The sequence below is a fragment of the Trichechus manatus genome, unplaced genomic scaffold (assembly GCF_000243295.1).
Source record: "Trichechus manatus latirostris isolate Lorelei unplaced genomic scaffold, TriManLat1.0 scaffold00035, whole genome shotgun sequence".
NCBI classification, from domain to species: domain Eukaryota; kingdom Metazoa; phylum Chordata; class Mammalia; order Sirenia; family Trichechidae; genus Trichechus; species Trichechus manatus.
The window spans coordinates 3,912,786-3,931,955 of NW_004443971.1; the positions used below are offsets into that span (position 1 = coordinate 3,912,786).

Sequence of the window (19,170 nt, forward strand, 5' to 3'; positions counted from 1 at the left end):
AGCAGCACTAGATGACTAAGACAATGGGAGACTAACTTGAAATGTAAACTTCATTTAATTACAACAATTAAAAAAAAATAGCTAGAAATAGAAGTCCCATATGATCCAGCAATCCTGCTCCTTGGAATATATCCTAGAGAAATAAGAGCCATCAAAAGAATAGATATATGTACACCCCTGTTCATTGCAGCACTGTTCACAACAACAAAAAGATGGAAACAACCTAGGTGCCCATCAACGGACGAATGGATAAACAAATTATGGTATAGTCACACAATGGAATACCATGCAATGATAAAGAACAATGAATCTGTGAAACATAACGTGGAGGAATCTGGAAGGTATGCTGAATGAATTTAGTCAGTCGTAAAAAGACAAATATTGTATAAGAACACTATTGTAAGAACTCAAGAAAAGGTTTAAACACAGAAGAAAACATTCTTTGATGGTTACGAGAGTAGGGAGGGAGGGAAAGGGGTATTCACTAACTAGAAAATAGACAAGACTTATCTTAGGTGAAGGGAAGGACAGCAGACACTATAGGGGAAGTCAGCACAACTGGACTAAACAAAAGCTCAGACGTTTCCTGAATACAACCAAACACTTCACGGGACCAAACAGCAGGGGCGGGGATCTAGGGACCATGCTTTCAGGGGACACCTAGGTCAACTGGCATAACAAAGTTTTTTAAGAAAATGTTCTGCATCTCACTTCGATGAGTGGCATCTGGGGTCTTCAAAGCTAGTGAGTGGCTATCTAAGATGCATCAATTGGTCCCAAGCCACCTGGAGTAAAGGAGAAGGACGAACACCTTAGACTCAAGGAAAGTATTAGCCCAAGAGACAGAAAGGGCCACATAAACCAGAGACCACATCTGCCTGAGCCCAGGAGAACTAGATGGTGCCTGACTACCACCAATGACTGCCCTGACAGGGAACATAACAGAGAGTCCCTGATGGAGCAGGAGAAAAGTAGGGTGCAGAACTCAAATTCTACTAAAAAGACCAGACTTCACAGTTTGATTGAGATTGGAGGGACCCCGGAAGACACAGCCCCCAGACTCTCTGTTAGCCCAAAACTAAAACCATTCCCAAGGCCAACTCTTCAGACAAAGATTAGACTGGACTACCGGACATAAAATGATACTCGTGAAGAGTGTGCTTCTTAGCTCAAGCAGATACATGAGACTAAAGGGGCTGCTCCTGTCCAGAGGCGAGATGAGAAGGCAGAGAGGGTCAGGAGCTGGTTGAATGGACATGGGAAATCCGAGGTGGAAAGGAAGAGTGTGCTGTCACAGTACAGGGAGAGCAACTAGGATCACAAAACAATGTTTGTATAAATTTCTGTATGAGAGACTAACTTGAATTGTAAACTTTCACTTAAAGCACAATAATAAAAAAAAAGTCAGTGTCTTTTTCTTTCTACATATTTTAAGACAAAATTTGAACATAAATTTAAAAGTTTAATTACATAGTGATTTTCTCACAGCCATGAGTTGGATCAATTCAATGGCAACCGTAAGCAACAACAGTTTTCTCAGACTGCTTCCTGACAGTGGAATTGTGGAGGTCCAGCCGCCTTCCTTCATTTTGTAGTTTCTCTGTTTCTTTCAGTCCAAGCAGGTAGTATTTGTGCTGATATAAGTTTTTCAAGAATCTTGTAGGTCTTGTGTGAATTCTAGAGAGGTTCACTCCACTAGACTAAAGCTATGCCCACAAATCTTTTCAAGATAATCCCTTCTCTATCTTTGGCTTCCGCTGAGATGCCTGAGGGACAATTCTCTTAAGCTTCCTAGAGGCTCTCTGGTTTGATTGAGATGATCTTTGAGGAACACCCTTAATCTCCCAGGAGGGTCTTTTGTATGGCTGAATACTCTCACCTTTTAATCTTTTCTAGGTTTCAAGAAAAGTTGTACAGCCACACCTTCAGCCTTTTCTCTACACCAGTCTTCAGTAGCTATTTTTTATATTTAGCATCTTTTGCCACCTGGGTATGCTAAGAATTTCCCAATTCATCAAGTCTTGGTTCTTTTTTGTTTTAACAGTTTTTCTCTCAATTTATCTTTTTCCTCTTGCATTTTACTATACACAGCAAGAACAAATAAGGCTGCACCTTCAACACTTTGTTTGGAAAATCTCTTCAGCTAAATATATAAGCCTTTAGTATGGATTACACCTTAACATAAAGAAAACGAAAACTGAATAGACCATGGACTTCCAGAAGAACGAATAAATCTGTGTTGGAAGAAGTACAGCCAAAATGCTCCTTAGAAGCGAGGATGGCAAGACTTCATCTCACGTACTTTGGACCTGTCATCAGGAGGGACCAGTCCCCCAAGAAGGACATGATCCTTTGTAAAGTAGAGGGTCAGTGAAAAAGAGGAAAACCCCCAACAAGATGGACTGACACAGTGGCTGCAAAAATGGGCTCAAACATAGCCATGATTATAAGGATGGCACAGGACCAGGAAGTGATTCATTTGTTGTACATAGGGTCACTGTGAGTTGGAACTGACTCAAAGGCACTTACAACAACAACAACAAATATACAAGTTTATCATTTACAAGTTCTGCTTTCCACCTAACTGCAGGAGATAATTCTGCTAAACTTTCTGACACTACTTAACAAGGATCTCCTTTCCTCCAGTTTTCAAGAACAATAATAATAAGTAATTATTCAAAGCCTACCAGAATAAATGTTTGACAATGAACATAACTTTCATTTATATGTGTGTTTATAGATCTCTTAAAAATTAGAGCTAAACTCACCCAAGTAAACTATATTCACAATATTTTTCCATATAGTTAATATCAAAACCCCAGAAAAGACAACATTAACACCACAAAATATATACAATGGGGGCAGTGGTGGTTCAGTGGTAGAATTCTCATCTTCCATGCGAGAGAGGTTTGATTCCCAGCCAATGTACCTCATGGGCAGCTACCATCCACTGTCAGTGGAGTCTTGTGTGTTGCTAGGATGTTGAACAGGTTTCAGCGGTGCTTCTAGACTAAGACGGACTAGGAAGAAAGGCCTGGTGATCTACTTCCCAAAAAATGAGTAAAAGAAAACCCTATGGGTCACGATGATCTGATCTGCAACAGAACATGGGAACAGCACAACAGATCACGGGGATAGCACAAAAGATCATGAGAGAAGTGTTTCACTCTGTTGTACGGGGTTGCCATGAGTTGGGAACCATCTTGACAGCAGCTAACAACAACATACAGAATACACAGATTCTATCAGTATTACGTTTTTATGAAGACAAATGTAGACAGAATTAGGAGTGCTAACCTCATAATCATGGTGTGCCGAGTTGTTTTTGGCACAGAAACCTAAAAGTAAGGAGGCAATGATATTCTGAGGAGGTGGAGAAAGAAGGAAGATAAGAGAAAGGACAATTAAACACAGCTATAAAATTTAAGTGTGTTAACACAGAGAAAAAAATTCTGTAAGAGTAGAAGATGGATAGTTTTACTCAGATCTAAACTTTATGCTTCAGAAACTATTTATCTAGCACTTTTTTACTTTTTGTGAGCACTCCTCAGAAATTTATTATACCAGTTGGCAAAAACAGATGACAGAATCAATTACTATAAACCAGCACATGCAATGAAGGTGCATATAAAGATGGGATTATTTAGTTCGACCAGAGATAAAACCATGTTACTTTCTATGGCTTCATTTTCTTTGTGAAATGAATGCAGTAAATACAGAATCGGGAACACATAATTTAAAGTAAACAAAGCAATGCAAAATACATACCTCTTGATGATACTGTCATTTTCTTTTAATTTATATCAATGTTATTTCTATACGAGGATGTATTTTCCACAGATTAACTAGTGATCACTCAGACCAAATACTGAGAACACTTTAAAATCATATTAGGAATTGCAGAATATTCAATTTATGACAAAAAAATTGTTCCTTTTTCCCTCTGACATGTTACCTGTACTTTCTATTTTTCACTCCTCTGAAAAACTACAGATGTCATTTAAAAAAGGTATTTATTCAAAGTGGTTAAAACAAGTTATTAATTCTCCCAATAAAGGCTCAATCTCATCCTACAAACTCATATGGATATGTTATATTTACTATCACCTTTTGTTTTTAAACATGCTGAAACCACCTGGCTAAAATGGTATGGTTCCATGATAAATGAAGGTTCCACAAGATCTAATGCTGCCTGGTATAAATTCTATGAGATTTTAACCTTGGACAACCATAAAATAAAACACTGTATCTTCATTTTAAAATATAAATCTACTCCAAAAACTATATATTTATATTATTAAAATGCTTTTTATTCAATGTAACAGAGAGATAACTACAGCCCATAACTTCACTTGTAGCATAATCACAGATTTTCTCAGAATCTAAACTATGTCGCATAATGCATCTCCCTTGTTTAAATAAACAGTGCAGACATTTATCTCCTGTGATCTGCAATGCCCTGTGGGAATTTAGCCACAAATATGGAGAGGGGGAGAAACTTGTATATGATTAGAATCTGGAGAAAAAAAGAGGAAGGGAGAACATCTCAAAATACTAAGGTTATGAATTCTCCCAGAAATACTTCAAAATCTCAATTTAAAAAGGATGGAAAGTACAATGAAGCCGGGTTATTTTTGAAACTTTAAAACAATTTCATAGCAGGTCTGGAAAGATAATCAGTCATGACTTAGGCAGCAGCACATATTCTCTAACAGCAAATAATTTTTAGATATGGCAAAAGGATACGGGACTAGACACTTCTTAAAGTATCACCTACTTTTAACCTAGGGAAAAAAAATTGAATTCTATAAGGAGTTCAGATGACATCATGATCAACCATCTAATAAATGTTCACAGGAACAAATGCGTAGGACCCCAGGTCAGACCCTGTGAAGGTTAAAATAGAATGTATAAAATAAATCATATATCATCTTCAAGGGCAACTTTAATAAATGAGAAAAATAATATCTACCTATCTGGGCTTAGACATTTTGTAAAGGCATTATTACTTGGTAAAAAATGGACTGAGAAAGTCGTTAGGCTGATGATAGGTTAAAAAATTGTGTGTACGAAATGCTATCAACATAAAGTGTACTCAGGCTATTTGATGAGATACTCACAGAACGACTGTAAGAAGGTTCCAGTATCACAGGTAATGACATTTTTCCTTGAAGATTCAATTTTGTTAAATAAAAAATCTTTTCCCCTACAATTTTTTCTTTTTTCATGCGATGTACACCGTACAGTCTAAACCGAACTGCATAATTTCCAATCATCTCAGATTCAACATGATGAAATTTGAATGTTTCTGTGAATACGGGGCATGGTCCTCTCTGGATGCTGGTTTTTGCTCGCTGTTTCTTTATAGGTAGAAGAACAAGGTGTACTTGCCATGAGTTGCCACCTGTCCTGTTATATGTTGGGATGTCTGTGACAGCTGTCACTGTTACCAGAAGCTTCTGTTCTTGTGAGTCATAGTCAAAAGTCACATCCAGTGTGCCATATTTAGCTTCTGGCTCAGGATCAAAAGGTTTAGGAAGCTGTGAAGATGATCCTTGAGCTGACATATCCTAAGAAAAGCAAATTTAAATATTTTAAGTTTTTAACGCTATTATTTAATCTAGTATGTAAATAAATACCTGATATTTCATTAGGAGGTCATGTGAAAACAAGTTTGATTCACTTCCACAAAGAAATTAATAGCTAACTATAATCAAAAGCTGAAACTATAGGGGCAAAACCGTTTAAGCAGGTAAGAAAAACTAAAAAACTTACTATAATAAAGACAAATTTATAATTTAATATTCACCATCACCATTTTGAGAAAGTTGGATATATATTCTTATAAATAAAAATTGAAAATATATACTCTAATGTGTATCTGTTTCTTTTATAATAAAGGAAACCACTAAATTTTAGTTTCAACATTATAAACAATGCATTTGACAACTCAATATTAGGCTAGAGAGAAAGAAAACATAAATAAAATTATAATGCTATTAAAATTTTGTTCCTATTTTCAGGGTTTGTTCTAAAATGCCATCAGTAATAGAATGCAACCACACTTGGATTAAAAATCAATCGAAATATAAAATATGGAAGTATAAAGGCCTCAAGATATTTGCAGCCAAATATTTACTGTCCACAACACAGACCATATTTACGTCAATTTTTAACTGAATTTAAAACTACATATTATTTTTTAATATTACTACTGAAAATGGAGGAATAGATATTTTTAGAAAAGATTAGAAAGACAAACTATATGTTTTAATTATAGGATTAAAATAATTGCACCCATTTTACCTGCAATTGTCTCAATCCAACTATCTAGAATATAATGGGGGTTTTAGCTACTTACTGACAGTGTCAAACCCAGGTCTCTGACCTTTCAACTACACCACTTTGCCCCTTCAAGTATTTTAATAAATCTTAAATGTCTATCATTTTAAAATGTACATCAATTTTTTAATCTGACCATCATTCATTAATTTTCTGAATTTTTATTTAGTGTCTATTATGGCAATTACAATTACTTACCCCACCATCTTCCCTTCACCCATTGAGTCAACAGAACTCCCTGAGTGTTGGTTGGAAAAGCAATGTCTAGTAAGAGACTATACTTCCCCGTCTCCCTTATAGCTTACATGCCCACATGACCTTGCTCCGGCAAATGGGATAGAAACAGAAGTTACATGTGAAACATCCAGATCAGCTTTTACAAAGAAATTGCTTGCCCTCCACTCTCTATTTTGCTTTTCCCACAAGCAGATACAGTTAGGATGGTGTCTTAGGCTGGATTCTCTAGAGAAGCTAAACCAGTAAAGCATATAAACATATACAGAGAGATTTGTATCAAGGAAATGGCCCACGTGGTTGTAGAGACTGGAAAGTCCCAAGTCTGTGGGCCAGCCTGGAGGCTTCTCCTGACTCACATAGCTGCAATGGCTGGTGAACCTAAGATCAGCAGGTCAGACAGCAGGCAGGCTGCAGCTCAAGTCCCAAGAATCACAGGTCAGATGAACAGGAGCCAGCTGCAGGATCCAGAGCAAGCAAAACCTCACGAGCCTTGCCAGAAAGCCCACCTATATTGGATGCAGACCACATACCCAAGGAAACTCCCCTTTCAACTGATTGGCTACCCACAGTAGATCCTATCATGGAGGTGATCATGTTATATCAGATCTCATCATGGAAGTAATTACATCATTATACAACTGCCAGATTACATCATAACTGCCAAACCACTGAGAATCATGGCCCAGCCAAGTTGACACACAACCTTAACCATCACAGTTCACCCCTTGTCAGCCTGGCACCTCTACACATCTCCTTAAACCATACATAATCTCTGAATAAAGACAATTATAAAGACATACTTGCTTCTAACATGATACAACTAACACAGGTACAACTGGAAACGCACTAGCCCCATTTACATAAGAAAACAAAAATACTTGATGCACACATACAAAGAAGAAATACAACAATTACTGTCCTCATTTCTGCAATTGGTCACATGGTTGTAACTGGTAATCAGAACTACTTTCTTCTACCACCCATTCCATATTCCTTTTGCTCTCAGCAAGCACCTTAGCTAGTCTGGGTCTTTGTCTGGTGGGGTGACCCAAATCTTCATTCCTGAAAGGTCTGGGTCATTAGCAGTCATGTCGGAATTGGGTTGCTGTAGTTTTCCATTGACGCTAATCACGAGGCATGGTAGTACTAAGAGACGCCCTAAGGGATCTCCTGCTTTTCAGACATATTCTTCTTTGCCTCCATTATGTAATATCAATCCGATCTCCTCTTGGTAATCAGAATCAATCACACCAGCCAATATGGTAACTCCCTTCTTTGCCTATTGATTCAGAGGCATAAGGAGCCCCAAGCGGCCAGGTGGCATTCTTACCTTCCGGTTCAGTGTAATCAGTGATGTGTCTCCAGGTGGGAGCATTCCTCCCTTTGGAACTAAGACTTCTAAGACTTGCAGAGGATAGGGTCGTGGGGATAGGAAGCAAAAATTTTGCAAGTGGGTCACTAGGGGTAATAGTGAGTGTGCCCAGCCTCCCCTTCATTCAAGGGGTTGTGGGTCTGTAAACTTACTCAAGTTCTGGGAATTGATTGAGGGACCGTGACTCTCTATTCTGGTGATTCGAATTAGACTGCTGTTCACTTGACCTAGAATTCTTCCACTTGTACATATCAAGTAAATATTTAGTAGATTTCCTATCTGTTTCACTCCTAGGGACACCATGACTAAGTAGCCAAGCCCATAAGTCCACACGAGTGAGACTATTCTGATTACTGCTTTGAATCCGCTGTCCATTATAGTAACCATGCCCACCTTGTCTGTCAATTAAGTGCCGCCATTTGGCCCCTACTACCACAGGGTCCAGTGGCGTGGGCATTTTGAGATATTCCTTCTAAAGTGAAGGATAAGTTACTGCATCTGGCCCTTCCACAACTAAAATGGAGGCAAAATGCCCAGTGGACCACTTTGGATTTTGGAGGCAACGTATCACTCATTTGGGTACGCTTCTCCAGCCTATTTATCAAGTGACTCGAAAAGCTGCTAGTTTTGAATGGGGCCCAGAACACAAGAATGCTCTGCAACAGGTTCAGGCTGCTGTGCAAGCCGCTCTCCACTTGGACCATATGATCCAGCTGATCCAATGGTGCTAGAAGTGTCAGTGGAAGATAGAGATGCTGTCTGGAGTCTTGGCAGGCCCCTACTGGGGACCCTTACGATTTTGGAGTAAAGCCCTGCCATCCTGTGCTTTTGAGAAACAGCATTTGGCTTGTTACCGTGCCTTAGTAGAGACTGACCGCTTAACCAGGGGCCACCAGGTTACCGTGTGGCCTGGGCTGCCCATCATGAACTGGGTGGTGTCTGACCCACAGAGCCATAAAGTTGGATATGTACAGGAGTACTCCATCATTAAATGGAAATGGTATATACAAGATCAGGCCCGAGCAGGACCTGAAGGCACAAGTAAGTTGCATGAAGAAGTGTCCCAAATGCCCATGGTCTCCACTCCTGTCACATTACCTTCCATCTCCCAGTCTGCACCTATGGCCTCATGGGGAGTTCATTATGATCAGTTGACTGAGGAGGAGAAAACTCGTGCCTGATTTATAGATGGTTCTGTGCAACATGCAGGCACCACTTGAAAGTGGACAGCAGCAGCACTACATCCCATTTCTGTGACCTCATTACCACCAAGCAAGAAGCGAGCCTGGAGCAGAGCGTGTCCTTTGGACCCGGGGTACTTGTGCTGAGAAATTCCTAGACCCAGGGAAGACTGATGCCAAGATCCTCCCCCCAGAGCTGACAGAGACAGAAAGCCATACCCTGGAGCTGGGACCCTAAGTTTGGACTTCCAGCCTCCAGACTGTGAGAGAATTAATTTTTGTTTGTTAAACCCATCCATTTGTGGTATTTCTGTTATAACAGCACTAGATAACTAAGACAGATGGTATGGGTCAGCTTGAGACCGTGTGAACTATGACAACATCCTAGGGCATGGCAGAGTGACAAAAGAGAAGGAACTGGGTCCCCAAATAATGCTACAGAGCAAAGGTATTTACTCACCCTGGACTACCTGATCATCTGTGGGCTATTGTTAAATGAAAGAGAAATAAGCTTCTGTGTTTTTTAGCCATTGCATCTGGTGGTCTCTTTGTTATAGCAGCTTAAAATGTACCCTAGCTATTGTACCTACCATATGTCAGGCCCTATTTCAGGTGAGGGATGCAGTAGAGAATCGAAAACACAAAGTCTTTGAACCTCATAAAGCTTATCCACTAATGTCTATTGTGGCCCATTTAGTATCATGTATGGGAAAAAAAAATCACAAATGAAAAGCACTACTTGGGGAGAGGGAAAAAACACTTAGGGCAGAATGCAGAGTTTTTAATGCAGTATGACTAAATCAGATAAACATGCTCTTGTTTTGTAAAAAAGCAAAAAACAAAACCCAAACCTTATAGTTTAAAATAAAATGTTTTAATGTCTTTCACTTCATAATTGGTAATTAAAGATTTTTAATAGCATGGCCTGGATATTTCAATTAAACATTTTCTAAAATACTGCAATAAGGTTAAGATTTTTAAGGCAGTAAACCTTTTTGTAAGGTCCTAGATAGCTATTTCTGAATTTTGTTTCTCTTGATGTTACCCTAATTTTTTTCCCTGGGCAATCTGACAATTCTTATGAAAGCAGATTAAAAAAACAAACAAACCAAACCTGTTGCTGTTGAGTCAATTCCGACTCATAGTGACCTTACAGGACACAGCAGAACTGTCCCATAGGGTAAGTAAACTGCCACATCTTCTTCCCATGGTGTGGCTGGTGGGTGCAAACCGTTGACATTTTGGTTATCAGCTGAACGCTTAACCACTGCACCACTAGGGATTCTGGTGAAGCCACATAAGAGCTGCTGATAAAATGTAAATAGTAGCTTTTAGCTGTTTTCTTTTTTTAATGTGAAACCAGATAAAAGCTAATATTTGCATTCTGCAAATAAGAAAAAAATCCTTCCTTTCAAGGTGCCCAAATCAAAGTTTTAAATAATCTTCAGTTAGCAGCAGGCCATCAGTAGAGTTTATGAACTTGCCATGGAATTCTCTGAACCCTCTCTGCCCTTCCAGTTCCATCACATATGTGGATAGGCTCTTACAGCTATATCTTAGACTAAACCAAGATGAAGGTAAGAATTTTCTATCTGATAAATGATATCCATCACAAGGATGGGAAGCAGTAAAAGAATTTAGAAAAACACAGGAGTGAATCTTATATCAACAGGCTATCTGCATTTCCCACCTAAGTATTTACGTAATGTGCATTTGCTGTATTGTTTGAATATATTCAATGTTTCTACAGTGGACACAAAAACAAGGAGGCTAGAAGACACTCATAAAAAGGGCTACCACAGACAGCAAATTAGTAACTTACTGTCTTAGCCATCTAGTGCTGCTGTAACAGAAACACTGTAAGTGGATGGCTTTAACAAAAAGAAATTTATTTTCTCACAGTCTAGTAGGCTACAAGTCCAAATTCAGACTATTAGCTCCAGGAGAAGGCTTTCTCTTTCTGTTGGCTCTGGAGGAAGGTCCTTGTCATCATCACTCTTCCCTTGGACTAGGAGCTTCTCTGCACAGGAACCTCAGGTCCAAAGGACCTACTCTGCTCTCAGCACTGCATTCTTGGTGGTATGAGGTCCCCATGTCTCTCTGCTCGCTTCTCTCTTTTGTATCTCAAAAGAGATTGGCTTAAGACACTACCTTGTAGACCTCATCAATATAACTGCCCTGAATCCATCTTATTACATCATAGTGATAGCATTTACAACAGAGAAACCACATCAGATGATAAAACGGTAGACAATCATACAATACTAGGAATCATGACCTACTCAAGTTGACAGATATTTTTGGGGGACACAATTCAATCCACGATACTTATTAAATATGGACAAAACTCATAACTATAGATAATGAGTAAGGTGGTAGCTTCTGAGACATAGGCAGAGTTAAGAAGACATGTTAAAGATGGATAGTAACTAAGTTAATAATTTGTGGGATGTGCCGAAGATAGATAGAATAAATAGAAAATATGACGGAAAGCCCAAGTCACGATCATGTCCCTCTGGGCTGACAGTGATGTCATTCGTGTGTTCTACCTAAGAAATGCAGATAAAACCTATGTCTGTTCAGTAAGCTAACTGGCAAGTTTTAGTGGTGGCCAGGTGCACTTGCCCTGCATCTCTCCCACAGACCAAGGGTGAATTATTGGCCCAAGGAACTCTTGTTCAAGTCTCAACTCTGGTCCTTGTTACCACACCATAAATAGAGAAGGCTGATGAAGCAGAGAGAGTAAGACAGGACATATGAGCATTGTATAAACCAGGATTCACATAGTGTGGTCCTTCCACCCACTTGTATCCTATCCTAAGTGTATTAACCTACCTCATCTTGCTCTCCTTACTTCTTGATTTATATTTGAAATAGATTCACACACTCATGCACGCACACACAAACACACACACACACACACAAGTAATTCGAGTACTTTAATATCATCTGTGAGTCCTCTAAGACAGCTTGCCTGGTCGTGTACTTGGAGGGTACCACTAACATCCCACACAACGATTTAGATCAAGAAGGGCAACACAGCATAGTTAAGAACATTGTTTTTGCAGTGAGACCTAGGCTTGAATAATAGTTTCACCATTTAAGAGCTGCCAGCACTTGGTAGTGCTTAACTCTCTGGGTCTCAATGTTTTCATCTGTAAAATGTAAATAATAACTTCCTGAAGACATGATTGTTAGAATTAAATAAGCTGCATAGCACAATTCCTGGCACAACTGGTGATAGCTATTATTGTTGTTGATGTTAATTACACATTCTAGGCTTCACTGTTTGTTGGCTATCTATATACTTTGAAACTCTACAAAAGAGCTGGTCAAACTTGTTCAGATGATAAAACACAGAGAAATACTCTTTGTGGAACATCATGAAAATACCAACATATTAAAATAAAATGTAGGATGTTCTTCTAGGTCAGGTACTATATTATATTACTAGAAATACTAGTAACAGATACAAAGTGGTTTTTTTAATTATAGAAGAAAAACTTAAAATTAAGGAAATTCTGTCCCTAGCTGAATTGTTCTATATATTGAGGAACCATGTCCATTATTTAATTTTGACAGCAGATCAGACAATTCACCTAGTAAGAGCACAGATATACTACAGTATTATGAAATGTTGCCTAAGACAAAAGTTATGAAACTTGAAATCTGAAACTTGAAAAGAAAGTGAATTCTACAAGACTACCTCATGAAAACCTCTAGGTTACCTCTGTAATCTTCATCATTATAGAAAGACTAAAACAAATCCTTTCTAGCACACGGCAAGACTGCAAAGGTGAAGCACAATTATTTTTGTTGTTGTTTTCACTTTTTGCTCCAAAAAATAAATAACTCAAAACTCAGCTATAAGCACTCTCAATGCATGATGTCATGAACTGAAATTTTATTAGTTAAGCTGATCACCTCTTATCCCCTCCAATTCTATACATGAAAATGCAACATTATTTTGAAGGATCTGTGAAACAATATTAATCAGCATCCTCCAAACAGTAAAAATAACAATAATTTTAAAACCCCACAAATGTAAGAAATAACCCTAAGATGAAACAAATAGGTAAATAATGTCAGAATGTTATTCATAAAGTGATAAACAAACAAACAAACAAAACAACCTATTTTGAGGTTGAAACGTGAGGGTAGATTATTCTTCAGCCTTGTCTGTTGCTGTCATTTTTCTACCCATTTTCCTTTTGGGAGGAGTTGAGGACTGGAATAGCCCTACAAATTTGCTGGATAAAGAACGGATCAAGAATAAAAACTGGAATCATAGCCACAAAGGAACAGACAGTGATGAAACCAATTGTTTTTTACCTAGAGGAGAAGCACAGGATTATTATCCTCCAAATCACATTCACTTAGACAATTCTATGTGCTTTTACTTACTTCAGGGCTCAGGACTGCGGTGCTGTCACTTGGAACATCTTCTTCATATCCTTTATTATGAAAACTTTCTATTTCACGACCTGTGCTTCCTTCACTTGGGCACTTGTTATATGAGCATCTTGGACTGTTGCTGCAGTGGAAATATTCATATTTACTGTCCCCAATTTCTGAGGGTGTACATGAGAGATGGGGAGAACCACTGTCATCCTGATATGGTGGTGGCTGCAATTCATCCAGTGGGGGTGTTCTTCTCATTCTCTGAATGCAGTTTCCTGATAATGATTAAGAATCTGGTCACTGTTTCCAATTAGCCTCACAAGAAGTAAAGCCCACAGTAACTATAAATAAGTTAAAAAACTGGATGAAAGTTTGTGGAAAAGTAGCTATTAGACTTACTAGTGAGTTTTCTTCTCCTCTAGTTTACAAACAAAAATAAAATAATCTGGTTCCCTGCCCCACTCCTGCATAATAAGATTAGGAATAATAAAAGTCATATACTAAAAGAGATCCTGTAGTTATGTACCACAAAAATGGGAGAACGGTAAGTATTAGTAAAACATTTATTTGGTTCTCCCTCTCAGCATACATACTTCATCATTTATTCCCCTGTGATCTGCGGCCTATCTAAACAAAGCAATAAAAATACGGTTTGTAAAACAGACATAAAAATCTCCTTTGTTTTTTTCTCAGTTACTGAGATGAACTTAAATTAGCATTCAGCTTAGCAGGGTCAGAATCTATTTTTCTACATCTACATCTATCCTGGGTCCAGAATCCTAAAATGAGATGCACTGTAAATCAAGCCCTAATCCCTGCTTGCTAACCTCCTCGGTCAGCAAAGACTGAAAAATATATTATGTCTCTTCTCCATTATAAGGTTAACCCCCATTACATTCCACATCTATGTCTACATTCTGTGTGAAGTATGGCTCCATCTTGTCTACAACAGGCATCCCTACCTCTAACAGCTAACTGAAATTACATTTTCTTTCAGTCTCAAATAATTTTTAAAATTTTTACCTCACTGAGAATAAACATATCTGTGAAAGAGGATGTAAGCGTGGGTAGGAGGGAAATGTAAGGAAATAAAGTTCAGTATACAATTTAAGAATAACTAAGTTTGTTTAGGTAAATCCTGAATACAATATCAGATATTAAATTTAAACACTGCTAATTTTTTTTTAATGGACTGTGTATTTCCTTTCTCAAAAAAAAAAAAAACACATAAAAAGGTAGTTTATATTATAATTTTTACACTAGAGTTCAATTCAAATATTCAGTAGTTCCTCTGTTCTTAAGAAAGAAAAACTTTACACAAGAACTACATACAGGCTCATTTAAAAATTACCACAATGGCTGGTTCAAAAGAAAAATATTAATTTGCATAAACTTAGCACAAATTTACACATTTGCTCAGGAGTCCTAATTTTGGAAAAAGAAAATTAAATGTCATACCTAGTAGGTCTAATAGACTAACTCTGGTTTACAAAACATAAATAAAAAGTAGAAAAGATGCTGAATTAATATAAGTGAAGCTAAATTAGAGAAGAGAAGATAGATTAAAGACACATTGCAAGTAGTAGCAAATAAAACACAAAATTACAGACTAACATAGAGACAAGTAGTCTTAGGCAATTATCTGGCGTAATATAGTTATGTTGGGTAGGAAAGTACCTGTCGCTGGCACAGCTGATAGGCTGACCTAATCACATCCATAATCTCCTTCTTTCCCTAGATGCACTCCAACTAGGCTGGCCAATGAGACCTAAGCAGAAGATTTCAGGGTGGGGCTTCCAGGAAAACTTTTATTTTCCTGACAAAAGCAGGCAGACGCAACTGGCATCTCGTTTTGTCCCCTTCATCCTCCCCCTTCCTCCTGCCTGGAGGTGTAGCAGCCATCTTATAACCACAAAGCAAAAAGCACGAGAAGGAAAGCTAGGGATGGAGAAGCAGAAAAATAGAAAAGCCTGGATCTCTGAAACATCACGAGTAGCTACTCTCAAACTTCTTGATGTCTGAGACACATAAATCTCTATTTGTTAAAATAACTGCAAGTTGGATTTCTTTTGTTTCCAAATACACTGGTGACTAATACAGTTCATACATCATGAAACCAATACCCCCCATCTAAAAGTGTTTATTTCACCAGCCATTGAATTAAATTAAATGGTAATAGCTAAATACTTACTGTAACCTGAAATCAATTAAATATTTCCCAATGTAGTGTTTCCAGGAGTCAGCATACCATCCTTTCCTTTATCTTTTTTCTTAAAAGAGAAGTAGTATTTTCCAGAAGTCTCTCAGCATACTGCCCCACAGATGTCACAGGACAGAACTGGGTCACATGTCTATTCTTAAACCCATTTCTGATAAGGGAAATGGGGTTACCGTAATTGGCTTAGATTAATCAGAAGTACCAAAATTTGAAGCTGGGAATGGGGTCAGCTTCACTGTTCATATTATATGGAGAAGAGTAGATGCTGGGACAATGTAGGGTCTAGGAAGGATGAAGGCAGGAAAAGGATGTTGACTAGAAAACCAATACAATCCAGCCCTTGCCTCCCTTATCCTTCAAGGTGCCACCGCTACCTCTGTTTTTATCTTTATTAGACCATCTTCCCTCTCTATGGCTACAATATCCTTCTCTGAACTTCTTCTAATGTGACCAGTACAATATAATTTCTGCCTGGTAACAATGTTATGCCCTATTTTCTTTCGCTTACTTTTTCACATTAGGTCCCCGCCTAGTTGCCAGCCAACTACGGTATTTACACAGAAATCTAGACAAAATAACTAGAGATTAAAACATACTTCTAAAAAACCATGGATTAAAAGAGAAATTACAATAGAATTAGAAAATGTACTGAGAATAAAAATAAAAAGAATCCATATAAATACTTGTGGAATGCAGCTAAACCCATGTTTGGAAGGATATTTATGGGTTGAAGTACATATATTTGGATTACTGGTGGTGCAGTAATTAAGCACTTGGTTGCTAACCAGAAGGTCGGTGGTTCGAACCCACTAGATGCTCCACGGGAGAAAGATGTGACAATCTGCTTCCATAAACATTTACAGCCTTGGAAACCCTATGGGGCAGTTCTCGTCTGTTTACAGGGTCGCTATGAGTTGGAATCAACTCGACGGCAGTGGGTTTGGTTTTTAAGTGCGTGTATTTAGGGGAAAGGTTGAAAATTAATGATCTAAATCCTAAACATCCATCTCAAGAAATTAAAAAACAAACACAGAAAATTAAACTCAAAAAAATAGGGGAAATAATAAAGAACAGAAATTATATAGAAAACACACACACACACACACACAATAGAGAGCACCAGCAAACAAAATAAAATTCATTGAAAACACTAATAAAAATTGATAAACTGCTGGAAAAGATTGGTCAGGAAGAAAAAGGTATGACAAACATTAATATCAGAAATAAAAAAGGGACATCATTTCAAATATCACAGGCATTAAAAAGAAAACGAGCTTTACCTTTGCCCTTCCCTTTCCGAAAATTCAGCCCTAAGGCCATTCAGTGGGGCAGAAGAAGGTAGGATCTGCACTGGTGGTAGCAAGGAAAGCTGCAGCGACCCAGACTGATACACCAGAGCCCAAGTGGAATGAGGATGTCATCCACATGGAGAGGAAGACCCGTGTGTTATTTTCAGGCCTAAGTAAGGTAAGAAGGGTGTCCATGTCCACATGGAGGTGCAGTCCAGGATACAGTGTCAGAGCCCAAGTGGAGCGAGGAGGGCCTTCATTTCAGCAAGTGACCAGGAGTGAGGTGCAGAGCTGCAGCATGATGCGGAGAGGCCCATCCTGGGGACAGCCCAACACAGTGTGTTGGAGCCGGACCAGGATAAGAAGGACCAGTGTGGGCCTCGAGGAAAAGCAGGATTCCCCATGGAGCGGCAGCCTGGCCTGGGGCAACAGAGCCCATACAAAGTGAGGAAGATGTCCCGATGGAGGGAAGGGGAGAAGCCTGGCAAGCAGAGTCAGAGCATAAGAATCTGAGACACGGAGGGATGACTGGTTCGGGTTGTCAAAGCCCAGGAGGGTGAGAAGGGCATCCATGCAGAGGGGTGTCTGCTAAGAGAGAACAGAGAGCGGGCAGGGTGAGGAGTGCATCCACATAGGCAGGAGGCCCGGCATAGGACATCAGAATCTAACAGGCTATGAGGATAGTAGCTATGTGTGAGGGTGGCCTGGAGTAGGGTGTGGCAAGCCCCACCAGGGTAAGGAAAGCAACTATGTGGGGGGAACAGGGAGTCCTGAAACAAGAGTGTCAGAACACATGTAGGGTGATGAGTGTATCCATATGTGGGGCTAACCGGTATTGGGGTGTCAGAGCCCATGGTGTGAGGGTCACAAGGACATCCACAAGTGGGGGAGGCTGCATAGGACATCAGAAGAAAAACAGAGTCGGGGGCATGCATGTGTGGGGGGAGGGGTGACTGATCGAATAATAAATATATTCAGGTTAATGGGACCCAGGTTAGAGAGTTTCAAATGTGAAAAGAGAAAAAAATTGGAAGAAATTCTGTGTTGAATTAGAATTGGAGATGGTGTGAGCTTATAATTTTTAATATATACATAGATATATAGTGTAGATATAATAAATACAGTATAAATATGGAAACCCTGGTGGTGTAGTGGTTAAGTGCTACAGCTGTTAACTAAAAGGTCGGCAGTTTGAATCCACCAGGCACTCCTTGGAAACTCTATGGGGCAGTTCTACGCTGTCCTATAGGGTCGCTATGGGTAAAATCGACTCAACGGCAGTGGGTTTGGTTTTTTGGTTATACATAAATACTGTAGTTCTGTCCACTGAGAGGGTTTGGGAACATCAACACCTCGATAGCAATGAGCACATCCAATACCCAGAACTTAGCTTCTAAATCTGTTCTCCACTAAAAGGAACCAGAACTCCTTGGAGAAATGGTTCATCCAGGGCTGGGACAAGATGAACCTAGAAAAACTTACTGTGTTAAAAGTGAGGACATGCTTAAAGAATGATGGGGAGATGTTAAAAGCACAGAGAAGCCAGCTTACAGGGACTCCTGACTGATCAAATCCCACTGACAATTTGAGCTTCAGAATAATTACAGTAATTGATTATATAACACACTGAAGAAAACAGAAAACCTTAAGTCCATACATATATAAATACATATATGAATAATTTTTTTTGAGGAACAGTATATCTCCACAGTTGCAAAGTACATTCCTATGAACTCCTTGTTAATTATAAAGAGAAAAGGAGTAGCTTTTCAGTGGAGAAGCCTGATGGATACTGCCTTAATGAAAAGATCAAAGTGAACGTTATAGGTAATGGGCATATAAAAACTGCACTGCCTGGTAAGATGCAAAGAGAAGACCACAGTATCACTTCTCCAGTATTACAGCTAAAGATGCAAAACCTGAATCTAATCATGAGAAATATCAGACAAACTCAGATATTCTACAAAATAAGTGACCTGTAATCATCAAAAGGAAATAACTTAAGAATTATTCTAGACTGAAAATAGATTAAAGAGACATGACAACTAAATGCTAAACAATTTTGAAATGGATCCCTTTTTTTTTTTTTTTTTTAATATTTTATTGTACTTCAGGTGAAGGCTTACAGAA

The 19,170-nt window shown here is 38.7% G+C and overlaps 1 protein-coding gene across 2 annotated transcripts in view; it reads right to left on the minus strand.

Annotated features, from left to right (window-relative positions):
• SYT14 (synaptotagmin 14) overlaps positions 1 to 19,170 on the minus strand; it is a 237,790-nt gene that overhangs the window by 75,327 nt on the left and 143,293 nt on the right. For both annotated transcript variants that reach the window (XM_004375184.2, XM_012555240.2), the window contains exons 3-4: positions 13,537 to 13,808; positions 5,121 to 5,570 (exon numbers count right to left, since the gene is read on the minus strand). In XM_004375184.2, coding sequence (XP_004375241.1) covers positions 5,121 to 5,570; positions 13,537 to 13,808 — 722 coding nt within the window. The remainder of the gene's footprint in view (positions 1 to 5,120; positions 5,571 to 13,536; positions 13,809 to 19,170) is intronic.